The sequence below is a fragment of the Leuciscus leuciscus genome (genome assembly GCF_965113295.1).
Source record: "Leuciscus leuciscus genome assembly, chromosome: 23".
Classification (NCBI taxonomy): domain Eukaryota; kingdom Metazoa; phylum Chordata; class Actinopteri; order Cypriniformes; family Leuciscidae; genus Leuciscus; species Leuciscus leuciscus.
In genome coordinates this window covers 27043241-27066069 of record NC_138747.1, presented here as the reverse complement: position 1 = coordinate 27066069, position 22829 = coordinate 27043241, and the positions used below count along the sequence as shown (strand labels likewise).

The following is a 22829-nucleotide window of genomic DNA, read 5'->3' as shown; positions in this document are numbered from 1 at the left end:
TAATATAACTTGACTTACTTCATCTCTATGATAATTAAGCCATTTTGGGGATGAGCTCATTCTAAAATATATTCTCTGGGTCGAGGCAAACTACAATTTCTTACAAGTATATTCTTCTAAATTTCCCCTGTTGTGTTCCACAATATATTCATTTGACTGCACTGACACTATTGGATGAGAACAAAACTTGAATGATGAAGACACTGTTTTCTGCAGAGCTGTTTTATAGCTGATTGGACTTTGTTTCATAATTGACGAATCTCGCAACATTGACAATGTTACTGAATTGACTTGAGCTGAATAACAACACTATTGTCTTCTGTAGAGCTGCTTTACAGCAGAATTTGAATTTGTCTTATATCTCATGAAGTTTGCATTGATTGTTTTTTTTTTTACAGTTTATTACCGTGAAACTGCTTTGAAACAATCTGTATTGTATAGTGCTATAAAAATATAGGTGACTTGACTAGACTTGACAAAAATCACAATACAACAACAGTATGAATGCATGTAACGTTTAAAGATTTAGATAAGTGCTATTTAAGTATTATTAAGATATTATTATAGTTTTAATAATATTTTAAATTTTTTTTTTTTTTTTACTTGCGTAATTCATGACCTATGTTTAGGTTTCATAATTCTTGTGACCCCACGCTCCCACTCAACTCAACCCAAATAACAGTTCCCTTTCAAGAGATCTCTGTGCTGCATCATTAAGTTGACACTATGGGAATGCCCCCAGACTTGACCGGTGTCAGAAGCACATCTGAAACACGTCAACTAGTTGGCAGACGGCAGTCCTTTGGTGTCACATGGGGCACACATGCGTATAAAAGGGTACCTGCATTAGACGTCATCAGCCTTTTTGTCTTCAGGAGCCGCTTGTCTATGTGTGCGTTTGAAGATATTGTTGGTCAATGTGAGCTTATGCCAGTTTAGAGAGTGTGTATCAACAGCTTGCATCATGGCCAGTGATGTACACGAGCTCTGTGTTATGAGAGCCGAGCGGGAGAGCTGAATGTACCAGTGTGGTGGGTAAATTCCGCTCTTGCTTGACTCTTTTCTGGAGGGACGAGAGTCAAGCTTCTGTACCTCATAGTTTGGACCCTGTGTCTGCTGAGGCAGTGTGATAGCTTTGATCGTGGGGATCGCGAAAAATAAAGTAAAGATGAAGAATGAATGACAAGGAAGCACAAAAGATTATCAAACAGTACACAAGAGTACAATCTAGAGTTCATTGTTAGTTGCCAGCAGCACACATTCAAAACCATGTTACTCACATAAGGAGCAGAAACAACGCAACCTCAGTGTCTGTTTTCAGGCCTTCCCGTTTAGGTTTCTCCAATGCTGGAAAGCTTTTCTAATATTAACTCGGGTCCTAAAGCTCCAGTCTAAGTCCGTTGAGGTATTTAGTGCTAGCTCACTATGATTGTGCAGATCTTCACAGCTTAGTGGAGCAGGCATTTGTTCAGCATGGCGGAGTGGGTATGAACGTTCCCGTAGTGTCAACGTTATATAACCCCAGTTCGCTGCATTGCGTTTCCATGCTTCTGGCAAGCCTGTGCGTCTCCTTCGGACAATGAAGCTGATGACGTTTAATGCTGGCACCCTGTTTAACGCATGGGCGCTCCATGTGACGTCATAGGATTGGCGTCTGCCAACTAGTTGGTGTTAGTTCAGACACCGGTCACACCTGGGGCCATTCCCATAGCGTCAACATAATGAGGCAGTGTCTCGTTCCCTTATCAGGGAACCAGGGTTCTATACTCCCTTTTTTCAAGTTATGGTGTCAGCCTTGAAAACACTTCTTGGTGTTTGTAAGACTGGAGTCAAGCTGTTGAGACTCAAGGCGGCCGCACACCGGACGCGCAGCTCAGCGCCGCGTCGCGCCACGTCTAGGACAACTCTCATCTGAAAATCCGATAACATCAGCAATTTTCTGATTTCTGTAAATAAATATAAAACTAAATGTATATTGCAGCACAGGGTGAAGTCCGTATATACATTAACTACGATTTGAGACACATACATGTACATTTAATATAAAACTATGTAAATGGCGCTCTGTGGCGCGGCAGGACTTTGAACACGTTCCTGAGCCGCCGCGGACAGACGCCGAAAGGCGCCGCCGGTGTGTGTACTCTCATAGAGAATAATGTGTTCGAATTTAAAAGACGTGGCGCTGCGCGTCCGGTGTGCGACCCCCTTCAGAAAGGGCTACTCTCTTAGAAAACAAAGGAAATTCACATTTGAACTCTCTCTTGCAAAATTAGCATCCCAAACCCGAGAAGCAATCACACTGAGTCAATCACCTCAGTATTGTCTTAATTTACATTTCTTCCCCTTCTCCCCCTCTTCCCCCATCTCTTCTATCCACATGCTGAAACCATCTGAAATTCACCCAAAAATCGATATGGTTTAATTTGAACAATTATCATACAACTCTATACAATACATGTTTGGTATATTTGAAATGTCTCAGTGCGACTGGTACAAATGTCTCATTCCCACAGAGGTAAACCAAAAGGTTATCAAGTTTTAAGAGTTTAGAGATATCTTGTGTGGCAGGGTAAAGGAGCTTGTTTATTGGTTTATTAGAGGATGGGGAGAGGACCAATGAGGTGAGAGCAGCGCGAGTATTTAAAGACCTTTATTTTGACATCTGTTTACGTGGCTTGCTGATTCCGGGCTTTCTCCCCCCTGGCATTTCCTGTCCCACTCCAGGTTATCTCCAGGTATGTTAAGGCTAGCAGTGTTTTGGTAATGGTGTGGATCGCTCTCTTGTAATCTGTATTATTTATAGTTTGATTTGTAGTAGGGCTGGGCGATATGGCTGAAAACTGTATCACGATATAAGTGTTTCATATCGGTCGATATCGATAATTATTGATTTTTTTTATAACATATTTAAAATAAGGACCAGTCCAGGAGACAAATATATTACATTTAAAGATTTTTTATTTTAAACTTAACCTACCTCTGATTATAATCCCATCAGTTAAAAAGGCAGAAATGTCAACACGACCATGGAAAACTCAAAAGTCTAAAATCACAATGAACACTTAACAATTATCTCTTAACATTAAGGTGCAAAATTAAAGAATACGTAAGAAATGCTTTATAAAGGGGTGGGCGATATGGCAAAAATATAATATTACGATTTCTTTCTATAAATTATATAAATCTATTTCTTTCTATTTTCTATAAATTATACATTGATACTTATTAAAGCTATTAATAAAGTTATTAGTCAAGAGCAGTGAGTGATTTTCTCTTTACATTTTGTTGTTTTATTAACATTAAAGGGATAGTTCTCCTAAAAATTCTCATTTTCATAATTTACTCTCTCACGTTGTTTTAAACTCGAATAAGTTTCTTTCTTCTGTTGAAAATAAAAGTTATTTGGAAGAATGTGGGTAACCAAACAGTTGATGTACCCCAGTGACTTCCATAGTATATTTTTCCTCCTATGGAAGTCAATGGGGACCAGCTACTGTTTGGATACCCACATTCTTCAAAATATTAATATTAGAAAATATTAGAAGGCAATTAATACAGGTTTGGAACAACATTAGAGTGCGTAAATAATGAGATAATTTTTATTTTTGGGTGAACTATCCCTTTAAGGACAAGCGGCAGCGTGTTTACTATTACTACTGTCTCTTTAAGAGCTGCGCGCGACGCGTCTATTATACACGCATTTGACAAGCAGATTTTCTCTCAATTTTCTCAAGTTTGCTTTCACTTTAGACATATCCGACTAGTTTATGTAAACCTTGTGTGTATAACAGTATTAGCAAAATAAGACTCGAAAGATAACTTAGTATTCAGGCGCTGGTAGACAGGCTTTTAGTGCATGTGAGCTTCACATGTATGCGCTGAGAAACTAGCTAGAACAGCGCATAAGCACGCGAATAACAGAAAAACTGACGACGGTCTTGCATAATCTGCAGACGACATTGGTCTGACTACGGTCAGACTTTAAGTCAGGCGAGCTGACTTTTTCTGTTTTATCTAGTTACTAGAGAGTGAGTGCCTTTGTTCATGCAATCAAACTTGCTTTGCTGGTTTCTTCCAACGAAATAAATAAATAAATAATTATCGAACGTTTTATCGAACGCATTTTTTATTGATATTGATTACGTGTCTATCGCGATACATATCGTTATCGTTTTATCGCCCAGCCCTAATTTGTAGCATTACTGGTGGTGTAGGCATTGAATGGTGGCTGTATGCAGTCTCAGCTAACATAGCAAATGTGTGTGTGCTGGCCGGCGGACTGAACTGCGGCGGATTGAGTACCCATATATCGGGCATTTGGGCGGTGTTTATCTGTTCATCTAAACGTAAGTATCTCTTTCCCATTTTCCCTGGGGATTTCATAGACTTAATGTGTCCTGTTTGGTTAAAGGGAAAGAGATTTACTGCTCGTGCTAACGGTGTGTGAGTGTTGACTGGCAGATTGGTATGCGAGCATTGTGAGTAACCATACACGGAGCGCGTGAGTGACGTCATCTAAAATTGTAAGTAGCGTATTCCCTTCTTATTTCAGCTGTTATAGATCGAGTCTAACGTTTAGTGTTTTATGACTTAAAGGAAACTTCCTCATCTGTAAACTCTATCTGGTGGGAGGACGTTAAGGAGATGCCGCTGCTGTTTTGCTTGTGTGGTTTATTATTTTGATTCTTTATAGTTTCTTTTGTTTTTTTGGGGTTACAGTTGTTTTGTCTCATTGTGTGGTATTAACTTTGTAACTACGGCGTGTGAACTATCACTAGTAGTCATTATGTCTAGTGATTTTCCTTAACATTATTTCAGACTAATCCGGGTTTTCTTGTGTCATAATTCATTTATGTGTGGTGCTGGATTCTGTTCCGCCAACTAAGCACTGCTCCTCGTTAGCCTCACTTGTGAGGAGGTTGGAGTGCTTTTGATGTGACACCTTTGTGTATGTTATTGTGTGTTTTGGTATAAATGTTCTTTAATCAATTGACCATCTTTTGTGTGTCTCCAGGAGCCAGTGTAGTCGTGGTGGAGCAGGGGAGGCCGGTTGTCGTGATCTAGAGGCACGCATGTCACAGTGTGTGATTTACATTGACACGATTTCTTTGCAGTGCTTTGCAGTCTGATTTGGGGTGAGTTTAGGGAGGGTTGGATGACCTCTCGATTGCGCCCGGCCTGCCTTGTCCCTGAGAAACCTGGCTCTGAAGAGAAATGTTCTATACCATGTGATTTTAAGAATAAGTGTGATGTTTTAAATACAATAAAATATATTTTGTATTGTGACCCTGGTCTCACTGGTTTAAGTCTTTGCCCTCAGTGAGTAATACTTACCTGTGTGTCCTCCGTTGAGGTATTTCCCTGGTTCTCCACCAGGGTGGCGTAGTCTGGTACAAACTTATCGTGGTTTCTAAATCTCTTGCTTATAATAACGCCACATTTTGGCGTAGTCGGCAGGATTTACCTAGTAGGGCAGGGACTTTTAGGTGAGACTTGGGTGTAATTGTGTCTGTTTTGATTTTTTTTGTTTTTTTCCTATAGGCAAAACAGCAGTGTGCATACATCGCAAAACTGTATTACTTTTTCGTGGCTTTTTCTCTTTTAGGGTGAGTATAGTTGACGATCATGGAGGAGGAAATGCAGGAGTTGCGAGAGTTAGTGGCACAGTTGAGAGCAGACAATGATCGGTTGCGTCGTGAGAGTGAGCAGGTCCCAGGTGAGTTACCGGGCCCCAGCACTACTCCTGTTGTAGCCACTGCGGCTGTGTCAGGCCCTCCCCAGCCAGTGTCAATCGATACCGTGGTGCCGGAGCGTTTTGTTTTTGTCCCTAGGGACAGACGGTGTCCAAAATTTTGTGGCAGATCCGGCACCGGTATTGATGAGTGGGTGGAGGAGGCCGAGGCCTGCATGCGTGCTCGTTATTTATCAAAGATTGATAAAGCGTTCTTTCTTTTTGACCATTTGGAGGGTGAAGCACGGGAAGAGATTAGACATCGTCCTAGTGAGGACCGGGGAGATCCAGATAGGATTATTAGGATTTTGCGCGAGTTGTATGGTTGCTCTCAATCGTATGTGGCACTTCAAGAAGCTTTCTTCTCCAGGAGGCAACAGGAGGGGGAATCTCTGTTAGAGTTTTCCCTTGCTTTGATGTCTCTTCTGGAGAAGGTTAAACTGCAATCACCCAACGCTATCCCTAACGCTGAAATTGTGTTGCGTGACCAGTTTGTTGAGTATGTCGCTGATAGTGCTCTCCGCCGGGAACTTAAGCAGTTAGTTCGCCGCCAGCACACCGCTACTTTATTGGATGTACGTGGGGAAGCGATTAGATGGGAGCGGGAGGGGATGCCAGGGGGTGCGAGAGGTAGGAGTCAGTCAGTCCCGATGGCTTATGGCATTCAGTATGGAGTACAGGGAAATTCTCAGTCCGAGTTGCGGGAGTTACGTGAGATGTTAAAAACGCAGCAGTTACAGTTAGATCAACTCACTCAGAGTGTCGCAGGTATTCGCTACCCCCAACAAAGTCGTCGGCCTGGCCGTACGGATACATTACTCTGTCATCGGTGTCAGAGACCAGGCCATTCTGCCCGTGAATGTGATGGAGAACGCATCCACCCACCTCCGTTAAACCGTGGTGAGTCGCCTTCTATGAGGGCTGGGCGGACTGGCTCTCAACCGACGGAAAACTAGGTCCCACCGAACTGCAGAGTCACTGTTCGGATGGGGAAGGTCGTGACTCAGGGACTTCAGGCTCCCGGCCGCATTTAATGGCGTCGTGTCCTCATCTCGTTGTCGGTATGGGGGGGGTACAGGTGCCCTGTTTGATTGATACTGGCTCCATGGTGTCCACGATCACAGAAGGCTGTTTTTCGGAACAGTTTGCACCATGGGGCCAGGATCGTCTCCGGGCATGCCAGTGGTTACAACTCCATGCGGCTAACGGGTCATTGATACCATATGTGGGATATATTGAGCTGGACGTTGAGCTTTGTGGTCGGGTGATTCCGCGGTGTGGCGTATTGGTGGTCAGAGATCCTCCCGGTGGCATCGGTACTCGAGTACCTGGTATTCTGGGAATGAATGTGTTGAGCCGGTGCTATCGGGAGCTCTTTGGGCAGCATGGCCCTGGCCTATTTGATACACCGCCCGTGTCGGGGGCCTCTAACGCGGTGTTTCAGGCATTACAACACTGTCGCCAGGTAAGCTGTGTCCCTCAGGATGGCTATATGGGCAAGGTTCGTTTGCGGGGCCGTAGGGCGTGTCGTATTCCAGGCGGCACTATGAAAATTGTGGCCGCCACTTGCCCTGGATACCTTGCTGGGGAAACCGTGCTTTTTGAGCCACCAGAAACTGGGTTGGCAGCTGGTCTTTTGGCGTCATCAGCCTTAATCCAGGTGATACGAGGTACGGTTTACGTGCCAGTTATCAATGTAGGTGAGACGGATGCATTGCTCTTTCGGAACTCCATGCTGGGCACGGTACAACAGGTATATATTGTGAGCTTGCCCCGTGGTGTTTCAGAAGTCAAATCTGTGTCTGCGTCAATTAATCTTCAGATTCCTACGGTTCTTTCTTCAGTGCAGGAGCAAATCGAGAGTCTCGATTTGTCCATGTTGACTGTGACTGAACAAGAACAGGTTAGGTCTTTGCTGGTAAGGTTTCAGACAGTCTTCTCTGCGTACGAAGGTGATTTGGGATGTACTCAGCTTCTGTCTCATGATATTCCTCTAACAGATTCGGTCCCAGTTCGGCAACGGCACCGGCGGATTCCGCCATCAGAGTATGACGTGGTAAAAACGCACATCAACCAGTTGCTGGAAACGAGCATTATTAGAGAGAGCTGCAGCCCCTATGCCTCCCCCATTGTGTTGGCTAAAAAGAAGGACGGTTCATTGCGTATGTGTGTAGACTATCGCCAGCTGAATGCAAAGACTCGCAAAGATGCTTTTCCCCTCCCACGTATAGAGGAAACCTTGGACTCACTGACGGGGGCCCAGTGGTTTTCCACTATGGACCTCGCCAGTGGGTACAACCAGGTTCCTGTCACGGAGGAGGATAAATGTAAAACGGCTTTTTGTACCCCATTCGGCCTTTTTGAATGGAACCGAATGCCGTTTGGGCTCTGTAATGCCCCAGGCACCTTTCAGAGGCTGATGGAGAGGTTGTTTGGGGACCAGCAGTGTCAGTCCCTTTTGCTGTACTTGGACGACATAGTGGTGTTTTCCTCCTCCGTGACACAACACCTTGAGCGGCTGGAGGAGGTTTTAAGTCGGCTTGAGCGAGAAGGGTTGAAGGCCAAGTTAGCTAAGTGTGTGTTCTTCCAGCAGGAAGTAGGTTATCTGGGACACGTCATTTCAGCCAACGGGGTCTCGACCGATCCAAAAAAGGTAGAGGCAGTGAAGCAATGGCAGCGACCTGTGGGGGTGGCAGAGCTCCGTTCTTTCTTAGGGTTTGCCAGTTATTACAGACGGTTTGTAGAGGGGTTCGCCCGATTGGCGGCCCCACTGCACCGTTTGGTGGCTGAGTTTGCTGGCCGTAAGCCTAGAACTCGGACAGAGTTGAGTTTCCGCACGGCCTGGACAGAGCAGTGTCAGGGGAGCTTCGAGGAGTTGAAGAATAGGCTCACCTCTGCCCCTGTATTAGCATATGCTGACTTTTCCCTTCCCTTTATCCTGGAGGTAGATGCTAGCCATGGAGGCCTGGGGGCAGTTCTATCCCAGGAGCAGGGAGGGAGGGTCCGGCCTATAGCCTATGCTAGCCGCAGTCTTAGGCCCACTGAGCGTAACATGTCGAATTACAGCTCCATGAAGTTAGAGTTCTTGGCGCTCAAGTGGGCCATGACTGAGAAGTTTAGAGACTACTTGCTGGGGCAGAGGTGTGTCGTCTTCACGGATAACAACCCTCTCAGCCACCTGGCCACAGCCAAACTGGGGGCCACAGAGCAGCGTTGGGCAGCCCAATTGGCTGCCTTTGACTTCGAGCTGAGGTATCGTTCTGGGAGGTGCAACCGGAATGCGGATGCCCTTTCCAGACAGGGTCCCTCTAGTCCGGAGGAATTGGGACAGTTGCTGCCAGGGACAAATTTACCAGCCATGGTGAGGCAAGCTGGAGAAATAAAGGTGGGTTCTCAGGCAGTGGTTACTGCACTGCCGGCCTTGGCTGTAGATATGCAGTCATTACAGGAGAAGGACTCTGTCATTGGTGAACTGTTGCGGTTTTGGAGGCGTGGGGTTCCCCCTAACGCCGACGAGCGTCGGCAGTTGCCCAAGGCTGTGATAATCTTGTTGCGCCAATGGAGCAGGTTTTGTGAGCAGGATGGAGTACTGCACCGTCGTGTGTTCCGCTCTGATGGAGGAGAAGAGGCACTTCAAGTGGTGTTACCTTCATTGTTACACCATGAAGTGTTGATGTCACTTCACCAGGAGCATGGGCACCAAGGGGTGGAACGCACCACTGAGCTGGTGCGGCAGCGTTGCTATTGGCCGGGTCTGATGTCAGATGTGGCACAATGGTGTCGAGAATGTGAGCGATGCCAGGTCTCCAAAGATACCCAACTTCGTTCTAGTGGCTTTATGGGCCATTTGTTGGCTTCTAGGCCAAATGAGATATTGGCCATAGATTTCACTGTGTTAGAGCCAACTCGTTCAGGGCTGGAGAACGTGCTTGTTATGACCGACGTTTTTACGAAATACACCTGGGCGGTGCCCACACGAGACCAACGGGCAGAAACAGTGGCCCAAGTTCTGGTGCAGGAGTGGTTTTATAGGTTCGGTGTCCCTTGTCGGATTCATTCCGATCAGGGCCGGAACTTTGAGTCCTCCTTAGTACGACAGCTTTGTGCATTGTATAAGGTGGAAAAGTCTCGCACGACCCCTTACCATCCGTCCGGGAATGGACAGTGCGAACGGTTTAATAGGACGCTGCATAACCTTTTGCGTGCTCTGCCAGTATCCAGGAAAATGGACTGGGCCTCATGCCTCCCACAGGTGCTATTTTGTTATAACACTACCCCACATCAGACGACTGGCGAATCCCCATACCTTTTAATGTTCGGACAGGAGCCAAGACTTCCGGTGGACTTCCTTTTGGGTAGAGTCCAGGAGGTTCGGGTTGGTAGTGTGCATGAGTGGATAAGGGAACATCAGACAAGGCTTCAGGTTGCTTTTGAAGGGGCACAGGGCCGACTTGAAGCTGCAGCCGGTCGCCGTAAAGCACAGCATGATGCTCACGTCCGTGATACACCACTGGGGGAGGGTCAGCTAGTTTATCTGCGTGAATATGGCGTTAGAGGTCGCCATAAAATTCAGGACCTGTGGAGCCCAGTGGTGTATCAGGTCGTAAGGGCACCCAAGGAGGGTGGGGTGGTATATACCATCGCACCCGTGGGCGACTTGGAAAAGGGTAGGTGTGTTCATCGTTCTGCGTTGAAGGCCAGAATCCGGCAAGATGGTTCGGGTCCAGCCCTAACACCTCCCCCGGAGTTGGAGGAAGAGGTACATTCAGCAGAAAATCCCTTTGAGGATGTTGACCTGCTGATGGAGATACCGGTGACCATCCCGGTACGTCAGGAGCTGGTCCCTCGTGTGCCGGTGTCTTTTGGAGCTTCTACTGCCCAGACTGGGCTGGCGGGGTCTGGAGAGGTGGCCCCGGTTGTTGATGGCCACGAAGTTCTCGACTCCGCCTCGAGTGTATCACCTGGGCCGGTTAGCTCGCTGGGGGTCCAGTCAGGGGTGGATGGGGCCCCCCTGAGGAGAACCGGGAGGGCTACTGCTGGGCAGCATTCAAATCTGCACCGTCTACCGCGAGCTGTTGAGGGAGGGATAAGATCTGCCACCATACCAGGAGCCGGCTCTAACCAGATTTCAGCGTGGTTTAGGCCCTGGGATGTAGGACGGGAATAGTCCATGAGTAGCTGTATTTGGGTCATCGTCGGGGCGCCGATTTAAAAAAAACTGGGGTAGAATGTGGCAGGGTAAAGGAGCTTGTTTATTGGTTTATTAGAGGATGGGGAGAGGACCAATGAGGTGAGAGCAGCGCGAGTATTTAAAGACCTTTATTTTGACATCTGTTTACGTGGCTTGCTGATTCCGGGCTTTCTCCCCCCTGGCATTTCCTGTCCCACTCCAGGTTATCTCCAGGTATGTTAAGGCTAGCAGTGTTTTGGTAATGGTGTGGATCGCTCTCTTGTAATCTGTATTATTTATAGTTTGATTTGTATCATTACTGGTGGTGTAGGCATTGAATGGTGGCTGTATGCAGTCTCAGCTAACATAGCAAATGTGTGTGTGCTGGCCGGCGGACTGAACTGCGGCGGATTGAGTACCCATATATCGGGCATTTGGGCGGTGTTTATCTGTTCATCTAAACGTAAGTATCTCTTTCCCATTTTCCCTGGGGATTTCATAGACTTAATGTGTCCTGTTTGGTTAAAGGGAAAGAGATTTACTGCTCGTGCTAACGGTGTGTGAGTGTTGACTGGCAGATTGGTATGCGAGCATTGTGAGTAACCATACACGGAGCGCGTGAGTGACGTCATCTAAAATTGTAAGTAGCGTATTCCCTTCTTATTTCAGCTGTTATAGATCGAGTCTAACGTTTAGTGTTTTATGACTTAAAGGAAACTTCCTCATCTGTAAACTCTATCTGGTGGGAGGACGTTAAGGAGATGCCGCTGCTGTTTTGCTTGTGTGGTTTATTATTTTGATTCTTTATAGTTTCTTTTGTTTTTTTGGGGTTACAGTTGTTTTGTCTCATTGTGTGGTATTAACTTTGTAACTACGGCGTGTGAACTATCACTAGTAGTCATTATGTCTAGTGATTTTCCTTAACATTATTTCAGACTAATCCGGGTTTTCTTGTGTCATAATTCATTTATGTGTGGTGCTGGATTCTGTTCCGCCAACTAAGCACTGCTCCTCGTTAGCCTCACTTGTGAGGAGGTTGGAGTGCTTTTGATGTGACACCTTTGTGTATGTTATTGTGTGTTTTGGTATAAATGTTCTTTAATCAATTGACCATCTTTTGTGTGTCTCCAGGAGCCAGTGTAGTCGTGGTGGAGCAGGGGAGGCCGGTTGTCGTGATCTAGAGGCACGCATGTCACAGTGTGTGATTTACATTGACACGATTTCTTTGCAGTGCTTTGCAGTCTGATTTGGGGTGAGTTTAGGGAGGGTTGGATGACCTCTCGATTGCGCCCGGCCTGCCTTGTCCCTGAGAAACCTGGCTCTGAAGAGAAATGTTCTATACCATGTGATTTTAAGAATAAGTGTGATGTTTTAAATACAATAAAATATATTTTGTATTGTGACCCTGGTCTCACTGGTTTAAGTCTTTGCCCTCAGTGAGTAATACTTACCTGTGTGTCCTCCGTTGAGGTATTTCCCTGGTTCTCCACCAGGGTGGCGTAGTCTGGTACAAACTTATCGTGGTTTCTAAATCTCTTGCTTATAATAACGCCACACTTGCTTACAGAGGAGGGTGGATCCTCTTCCAAGGTCTTTCATGTAAATTACTTTCTGTCCTCAAAAGGTGTAAACTACCCAGGTCTGGAGACTTGAGTAATGCAAATTCCCATTGTTAGCTCATGTTTCCATTTGAAAGAGGTTTCTGTCTTGGTCTGAGTATTTAAAGAGATGTTGCAGGAGGCTCAAGGCGCGATTTGTTGTCAGATCAGCCCGTAATGCTGAGTGTGCTATTGCATTGTGTATACTATTTTCTTGAGGTAAGGTATGCATCTTTTACTTAAGAGCATTTGATGTTATGTATTGATTATCTTTGAATTGATTATGTAATTGGCATGATACATTTACCTGACTAATAATAAATTGTTACATTTTAGTATATTCTTACTCTGAAATGATTAACTCTTGTAGATTGTTGTATCCATTGTTTCCGCAAATCTAGTGCTTGTAAGTGCATACTAGATCTCAGATTAGATGGAGCATGGGGCACATTAGGTGGGATTTTAGATTTCTGACTAACTGCTCGACTTTAGTTAAGTTGTTATGCAGTCACATTCACTATAGGGGGCTAGATAAAAATACTATTAAAATAATAGCAAGCATTGGGGCATTATTTTATAGTACTTGCCACCTCTGTTTACTGTTTCAGCTTTATTCAAATTGTTATATAGCTATATTATTAACTATAGGGGACTAGATTAAAATACTATTGAGATAATAGCAAGCATTGGGGCAGCATTATTTCATAGTACTAGCCATAACCTCTGATTATTTTACTGGGGGGTAAGCAGAACTGCTATTTAATAGCAAGCATGGGCGGGCTTTTAAATAGCATTAGCCATAACCTCTAATTAATGATCGGACTAGCGAGTTTTTGACCGTGGAATCAGTGTAAAAGATGAGCCGTTGCGAGACCCTGAGTGACATAACAAGCACAGTAAGAGTGAAGAGTTAAATAGAATAATCAAATGTGTAGTTAAATTATCATACAAATGACCAATAATCAATTAGCATTCTAACCTAAATTCAAGGTAGTGATAAAATGGAGGCAGATAAAAGTAAATTGGAATTAAATTAGTTTACCACACTGAAAAGACCAAATGCACAGAAACCTTCACCCGCTTATCGGAAACTGTGGTTTGGCCAATTGGGCTGGCCTTGCATGTTTTTACCACAAGAAATTGAAAGTGTGTCTCACAGTTATATCAGTATTTGGTCCTAATGCAAATAAGAACAGTGAATCCTGTTTCGTACCACTAAGTACTAGCTAACAGCTTTAAAACTCTTTGGCTATAAAGATTATGCTCAAGGAACTTTAAACAATATGCCATCAATAACATATAGAAATCTCCCACAACCCAATGTGGAGTTGCAATTTAAGCCTGAGAACCTCTGGTTTAGAGTTTAAACATCCCACCAACATTATACAAAACATGTTCTCCCAAGTGAAAAGCTAAAGAAGAAAGGATGTCCAGAGAGGAATGTTAATATCCCAGCAAACATTTCTCTTACTGCCCTTGAGACTTGGACCCAGACATAATCTACACTTAATGGTGAATCCCAGTTGACAGCAAAATATAGGTTTGAAAATATCAGTTATTTGGATTCTCGAGAGAAGTTGCCTACTTATTGTTGCTGGATTCCTCTGGCAGACTAGCTGATGTTTAGGCAGATCTTCCACTGAAATGTTTAATTATGTGTTCAGCATGCAATAGCCACAAAAATTTCTGCTAGAGTCCCTGATCCTTTCACAAGCCAAGAGAACCACAAACAGACATGCAAAAAGACCCGAACAAGCAATATACAAGCATCAAAATAAAGTGTTAGCAGATATTAAGCAGGCAGTCTAATACGCTAAAGACTGGTAGCTGAAATGTACAGGTAGTTGCAAAGTTACTTTTGGTTAGTTTTTGATGGGTTGGTTGTGATGCAAAAATGAGTTGCAAATCTTATCTAATAAGATTTGAACAATTTCCACATCTTTTGTTATTGAATTAATAGTCTGTGTGTCCAATGGACCTCTACAATACTTTGACATAAATTCATCTTTTATTTGTTAGATTCTATTATTATTATTATTATTATTTTAATATATTAAAAGTAGCTCACTCGGTTGTCCTCCTGGACCTCCCAGTCTGGGGTGTACGTGTGAACCTGTGTGCCAGCGGTGCAGTTGGAAAATTGGAACAAGCTGGCAAACATGCGGTGGTTCTCCGGTGTGTCAGGGAAGATGGGGTCCTGGAAGTTGACTCCGTGAGGAATGATACTGTAGTTTTCGTCCATCCTGAGAAGAAACGCAACACACACATTATATGACAAATAATCACACATATTGTGTGGAATATGATTAAAATATGATTTGAACAAACCGCTCAACCTAAATATTACATTTTTCCCACACAATCTGTACAATGGAAATTAATGATACATTTTCAGCTTTATTGAGAAGAGGTGTGCTAGTACTTTTCTAAGCAATGTGACTTATGATTTTACAAAGTGGATGATAAATTATATATATATATATATATATACAAAATTCTTATTGGTTACTTGTCTTTTGTGTTAATTGGTTCATTGTTTCATGTGTTTCTTGTTTGGTCATTAGTCTTGTGTGTATAGCCTTAATGCTTATTTGGTCTCTTGTCTAGTATTGTTATGTGTAAACTGCTGTTGATGAGTCTTTGTTTCATAGTCATGTCAAGTCTCTGTTTATCTTGTATTTGTCCATTGTTTTGGATTTCAATAAACTGCACATGGGTTCATCAAGCTTGCATACAGTGGACGTTTGTTACACCATGGAGCTTTAGAGTGGTCTTTTGACTAATTTGAGCCAGTAACAAACCACTTTAGTGAATACCTAGCAACATGCTCAAAACCACTTGGGATACCCATCAATGACATAGCAACACACTAGCGTTGTGAATTTTTTTTTTAAAGCTGGCTTTATAATGTATGTTTTCGGCTTGTTACAATGTTCTTACCATATAGGGTGTATCAAACACGAGAAACAAAATTAGCACTACAAAAGCATGCTACACTACAAAAGTCGCACAATCTTTGTGTATTTTTGTTTCTCCTGTGTGGGCCTCAGTGTTGTAATAGTTCACCACCACTTGGGACACTTAATGTCAATGACCCATATATTTGTACAGAGGGAAGAAACCAAGGAGAGGGTATGCTGGGACAGCTCTATTTGTGTTCTTTACATATGTGTGTTTGTATTAGAGCTGCCTTTGTATTTGTTTTTCCTAAAGCATTAGCAAAAGTATTACGTTTAAAGCAAAATAGTGAATAGTGAAAACATATATAGTAAAAATTAGAGGTTAATTACACAGTGTCCCGGTAATTTTACGAAGGAGGACTATTCTTTCCTCTTTGTTCTTTCTCTTGCATCTCTATCTATGTGAGTGAAGAATTTATTACTTGTGATTGGCGTTCAAAGCTGCTTTTTTGGCTGGTCTCTTGCTGTTTTGCCCCGCAGTCTTGCAAACTTTCACACATCAACACACACATACACACACACCTCCCAGCGGTGAGGAAATGAGGAAAACTTTGTTATCAAAGTTTCAAGGGTGGTTTTTAAAAATATGAATGAAAAAAAAACATGGTTACATTGGCACAATGTTGGGAAATGAGACTTTCATACAGACTCTTCACAACGCTTGTTCTCCTTTATTCAGTGTGTAATTTGGCCACCATTAGCTTACAGGAATATTTCTCTCTTTTTGACTTGTGTTTGTACACCTTTAAGACATCCAAATGCAAGCTTAATGGTTTGTAGCATGCACATGTAATCATCTTCAATGTATATTTTTCCATTTTAGTCATTTGGAAAAATGAAAACACTGCTACTCAAAACAAATGACAAGTTAATGCATGTGCAAATGTTAGAGAGTTTTGAATGGTTTATTGAACCGTCTCGTTAATTAAGGCTTTCCCCCCCGGTACTATATGATTAGGCATATACAATCATATGCAAGCTTTGTTCATAGGTTTGTTGGCATCAAACACCATTGCTGTCAATGAGGGAAATGGGTTTGAGGTGAATGGTTTTCCACCTGGCTTCTATAGCCCATTTTCCCTGACGGAAACATTGGCTTTGGACCTTGACAGCAGAGAGTCCCTCCATCTGGATCTAATTCAGACTCTTTAGAGGGGCATCAGAAGCTCAGGGGCTTTTACAAACTCTGTGCTCATTGCCAGACTTGGAACATCTAGATCCAACTAGAGTTCCAGAATTCCCTGATGGATTTTCACTGAGCTCCAGAATCTTTTTGTGCTAAATGCCTAAGTCTTGAGTCTCAGCTTTAGCAAACCCTTATGCTGTTAGTTTTCTGTTGAGTACAAAAGGATATATTTTGAAGAATATACACACCTCCTTTCCGTACAATGTCGGAGTTCACGGTGACCATGGGTGTTGAGCACCTTAAAGACACATTTCTATCTGTAATGCATTTGAAAGGCTATTATTACTATTATTTAAATAATTCTTAGTACAAATGATTTGGAGAATAGATGGATGGAGTTGTATTGACAACTTTTAAGATCATTTAAAAAGGGGGTTTCCTGTCCTTTTTGGAGCTTGACATGGTCAAGTTTGCCAGCTTGTTCCATTCAGGAGCGTGTGCATCCTTCAAATGTTCTTTTCTTTCTTTCTTTTTTAAACATGAAGGTAAGTAAATGGCGACAGAATTTCCATTTCTGGAAGAACTATTCCTTAAAGGAAAATGAAGGCAAGATTTTATTTGTACATTCCAAAGGACAGAGTGTCACTCTCCTGAGAATCCAAAAAGAGGCTCTATGAGTATAAGAAATAAATATTTAGTAAACATGTTTTTTTTCTGGCAAGGCGTTGAATACTTGCTTAATAACAGTGCCTGTTTATTGTAAAGGTTTTGAGATACAAATGTTTAGATAAAGTGTGGATTACACAGGCTCTAGTGAACCATGGAACATGTGACTGCATATCAGTTTGCATAGTTTATGCTGCAATGTAATTCAATTTTTTTATCCATTTAATGTAAGCATGTACAAACTTCTCCCTACATTTCTTGAGAGCAGTGTTTGCAAGCGCCACCAGCCCAGTGGAAAATTCAACCATAATGCTAACAACCAATACTAAATAACATTCAGATGGTTCCTCCTGATATCCTACACATGTTCATACATCTTCAGGATATAACCTTTATAATTCACTGGCCACCCTTTATTAAACAAGAGAGCCTCTCAAGGAAACCTGAATGTAGTTGTTCTGTGCACCATATTGCATTAATTATTGTTTCCATGCAGAGTGTCTCCAGTTTCTCAGGCTTTGATGGTTTGATGGTTTGACTGGTGAGAATTGTCTTGCCAAACTGGAACCAGCTGTCTGATTGGTTCATGGCTCAGATTCATGACATATGGGACATTAGAAGAGAGGGAAGAAAAGTTGAGCATACACTGAGGCAAAGTCCAAGTCTGCTCAACAAGTGGGCCATTTTGAAGTTGTGTTTCCCTTTGTCTTCTCTGGAATTAAGTCGAATTGAGGGTGGCTTTGCGGACTCTTGTGCGAAACATTTCACAGGAAATATGGAAGTCAACAGAGAGCAGAATGGAAATGTTCATTGCTTCAACACCCATAACAGAATAAAAGACAAGGTAAGGGTAAACAAAGAACCAGAAGTCTTCCATTAGATCTAAAGGATTAGCTCCCCCCCCATTAAAAAATCAAAAATTACCCATATGCCATTCCAAAACCATACACTGTTGTTTTTGAGGTGGACTGGCAAAAGAAAGCAGACTGTCCTGAATGTACCATAAACATGGTCCGAACAACACATTATTGTATAACTCAGTATAGATTATAGCCTAATTGATGTCAATATTCAGAATTTAACCTTTCCTCATTTAACTATTTTAAATCAAACATTAAAATTTTAAATGTCTTGGCATCTCAGTTTGACCTCATTCGCTGGTATTGGATCTTATGTGTCAGAAAAAACAAACATGATGCGCCAATTTGAATATGCAGAATGGATGAGATGTGTGTGCAAGTTCATCACGTGAATAATTGCTTAAATATTAGACTGTTCTTAGACTGTTCCTCAAACAAAGCTATCATATGGCAATTCCAGTGTTCTCTTGCAGCACAAAAGCATGACAGAATCTTTCAGCATTACTCTAAGTGAAACATGCTGGAGAGTAACATGACCTCATGAACTCTAAGTGAATTTGTTCACTGAATGACATCAGGGCATGTCTCAATGGTTTTACTGTGAACTCCAAGAAATCAAGAAATGAGGGACAAGCTAACTTTTATAGGCAATGTTTTTGAAATCTATCTGTCTCCACAAGCTCAACATCCCAAGCACTTCATAGAGAAATGAAATCAAGGCTAACGTGGAGAATGTTAGGGTGAGGTCAGTAAAAAAAGACTTTTCTGATGAATATTCTTTCAGATAAAGTCAAAAACTGTAAAATGAACTCCCAAACACCTCATGAAATGCCAAAACAGCCTGTTAGCACTCTATTAGACCTATAACCTGCTGCCCTCAGGTCACCCGAGCAGTTCGACACTGTATGTTCTGTGGAATGAAGTGGAGTGTCAGGAATTCCAGGGCTGTTTTAAATGCTCTGTCTCTGAGACTGGCTGACATATGTTTCAAGAATGTTAATAATTTGTTATAAACTCCAACTAAACTCTTGAGTGTTCCTAACTCATGCCGCACTGTGCTATAAACATGGATCATACTTACAATCATCTGTTGTCAACTATTCCATTTTGTTTCTTGACAGGTATGAACGTTGGTAAGTTGGAATCTTTTCAGAGAACTAATGTCAGGTCATTTTAGAATAATGTGAAAACCTGCTACCTTCACTCTCTCTTTCTGTTAATGGTTATGACTTCATTCACAGTGACCTGGTTTGACCCTGTATAGACACATGTAGTTGAAAATAAAATAAAAAAATTACATTACAATATGGTTCTGTGTATGTGGAAATTCAATCATTTTACTTGTGTGTTGAAACCAGTCTTTTCAATTTTAAATGATGACAATTATGAATTTATGAATTAACCCATTACAGTAAATATTATGCAAAAATTATGTACCGTATAGGCCTATACATTTTTATTGTTTCTTACTGTATTTGTGGTGTTTTTTTCCACCATGATACACAATTTATAAAGAGAACATTTTGTTCCAGTCAAGCATTTTGTTGCTATTTCCAGTCAATCTATATTTTAGATTTTTATTTATATTTTATATATTTTTATATGTGAGTATTTAGGGTACATAAAATACTATGAAAAGTGCAACAAAAAAACAAAAAACAGTAGTATTTATTAAAAACAGTAATATTAAAGAAAGAACTGTGTGTCAAAAGAGTGTCATAGACCCAACAAGCAAGATTACTTTGGTAAAACAGGTTATATTATCAGCTCTGAGATACCAGTTTACATTCAGTATATGAGGTGCAATCACAGTAAACGACTTGGCCAGAAAAGAGCTGAGTGTGATCTAGTGTTTCCCTGCATGAGGGAGTTACACATCCTTCAGTTCAACTGATTGGATTGTTGGGAAAATGCGAGCAAAAAAGTCATCAAAAGATTCAAGCCTTATGCTATTACTACATAAATCACTTCTGAAGTGTTTGTCTTCGGAAAAAGTGAAATCACAACAATAGTGAATCATATAATCATATTATCTCTTCTGTTCTAGCTACCTCATCCTTTGTAAGTTCATCTGCCAGAGTGACTTCATTCGCACTATAAACACAGAAACAAAGAAAAGCCAGAGCTAATTAAGTTTGACAAAAGTTTTGATTATACACAGTATTCATGATCATTATACACAAAGTTAGTCATTTTCCATTCATTATAAAATAAAATAGAGGGAGATTTGGGTTGTTAGGCAGATATTCATTCTTTGTTGATTATCCCTGGTGGACCATGCATTGACATAACCCAACCAAGGGTTACAATGAGCACAGCTGTCAGACAGTTGTGTCCTAGAAGAACCAGTGCTCTGAGATGAGAGAGATTTATGTTTGAAGCAAGCTCATGCAGTGTTCCATGCAAACTTTAGTTAATTTAGTTAGTTTACTCTTATGTCACGCAACCCTGAATGCCACAAACATTAAATGATCTAAAAATGGTGATGTGATGTATGCACAAGTGCTCTCATAGTGATGACTCATTCCACACATTCCCACAATAGTTTTACTTGACATACACCCAAATGAAATAATAAATAATCAGATTGATGGCTCGGTCGGATTGAAAAGCCTTCATTTTAAGACCTCAATCGATCTGATTGAGTTCGATACAAAATAAATTTTGTTTTCGAATTGAAAGGGGTGTAGTCTGATCAATAGCGGAAAAAAACTAAGCATCTCAACACATAAATACGACTATCTTCTTGATTGGATTAAAAAACACGCTGTGCTGTGACGAGTATGTTTACCAGAGCACTTTTTTTCCTGCACTGAAGTTTTGTTCAAAATACATAAATGCACATGTAAACGAAAACGTGAATCGGATTGAAAAGTTTAAGGTTTATATAGGCCTTTCAGAAAATGAAAATGGATTGAATTCACTCGGATTGATGAAAATGAGTGCATGTAAAAATATTGTCTCACATCATTTATAGTTTGCACTCATTTGAAGCTGCACAGTACATTTTTGTATATCTGGATTTGATTTGTCTCAATGGCATCAGTGGTTTTGGACTTTTACTGACACCTATAGGCCCTGTTTACCAACTGCTGTCACTTCACACTAAAGCTGTTTATCTTTTGTTTTGTCTGTGACCTAGGAGCTGTAGCTTGTTGAGGTTTGTTTGTGCTCTCACAGGGACTGCTTATTTGAAAATGTACTGTTCTACTCTTGCTCATTATGTTTGGATTGCTCAAACGCTGATCCATTCCATTACTCAGGACTATACTATTTACTCAGGCCATTGGTTTCTTTTCATCACTCCTATAGTGTATGATTGCAGAAAAAATAGATATGTTTTTACTGAACATTGATGGAGCAACAGATTTTGTGTGAAAATAAATCATAAAAGTGGTTTGTTTGTTTAAAAATCTTATAAATGTATGAGGTGGGCCATTTACCTCACACAGGGTATAAATACTTTAGCTAAAATAATATTTCTAATAATGTCTAATTTCCAGTCCCTGTGGTGAAAATCAAGCTTTTAATGTTGTTTATATGTCTGTGTTGTGTTTTTTATTATGCTTTAAGACAAACCATGTGCAAATTCATAAGTCCACCATTGCTGAGTATTTTCTCCATAAAACAAAGTCAGTCTCAAAAACGTGGTTTGAAATCGCGGGTGTTTCTGACACAAACTACCTTGTAACCAATCAGGTCAACGTGTGATCATGGATCTCTGAGCTGGTGGAGGCGGGGCTAATTTGCATATTCATGGCACCACTTATACTACATGAGGAAAGGGTTACATTAGAGTTACATTCAAGCTATTTTGGGCATGAAGATTTTTTTTCAAGGAAAAACGTTAAATATGTAATTTTGGTGATCCAAGATGCAGGGGGACTTTAATACTTGTTCAAAACAATCACTTTAGCAAACTTTGTACTATTTAATTTTTATTTTGATGTTGGTTCAATAATTATTTTGTTTTTGTCATCAAAATATGTTCATTATAAAAATACAGAAACATTTAAAAAGTAAAGTAAAAAAAAAAAAAAGTAAAGATTCTGAAAGCATTGAATGAGACCCTATAATAATTTCATATATAGTACAGTAGCTTTACAGTAGTAACAAAAATATGCCATTTAGCCTATATGATATGATTAATATCACATTTTTAAATATAATGGTTTCATTATAAATATGGTGATTATCTCTAAGATGGACACCCAACTTAATATATTTACCATCTGAATCTAACCATGTTGTGTCAAATGGAAAAGTCAGCCAGCTATTTATGATCATGTTAATTGTTATGCCTTTAGCCCTGACAGCAGGGGTGCCAAATACCATACTTTTTACATATTCTTCTGTTATTGAAAAACAGTTGCTTTAATTATCTTGAACAAAACTGAAAATCATTAACAAGACATTTGTCTCAAAATATAGCCAATCATTTTATCTATTCTCATTTGCTACATAGATCAGATTAGTGCAGGTTGCTGTCCTAAAAGTGCTGAGCTGAATGTTTGTGCCATCTAGTAGTTTAAAAAAGAATAGTCAAATGTGCCTTTTACCCCGGTGAGCCATTAGTCCCGTACCCTAATTGTGCCTGTAGAATTTATCATCAAATTGTTTTGTTTACTTGTTCTGTTTAGACATACCTGTTGTTTATGCTTTTAGCACAGTAATATCTGTATACTACAGTATATCAGATTAATCAGTATTGTTAGTCA

General features: G+C 41.3%; 1 protein-coding gene across 1 annotated transcript in view; it reads right to left on the bottom strand.

Moving 5' to 3' along the window:
* The window catches only part of ccdc3b (coiled-coil domain containing 3b), a 29062-nt gene that overhangs the window by 5258 nt on the left and 975 nt on the right, over positions 1-22829 (bottom strand). The window contains exon 2 of the mRNA XM_082156549.1: positions 14568-14742. Coding sequence (XP_082012675.1) covers positions 14568-14742 — 175 coding nt within the window. The remainder of the gene's footprint in view (positions 1-14567; positions 14743-22829) is intronic.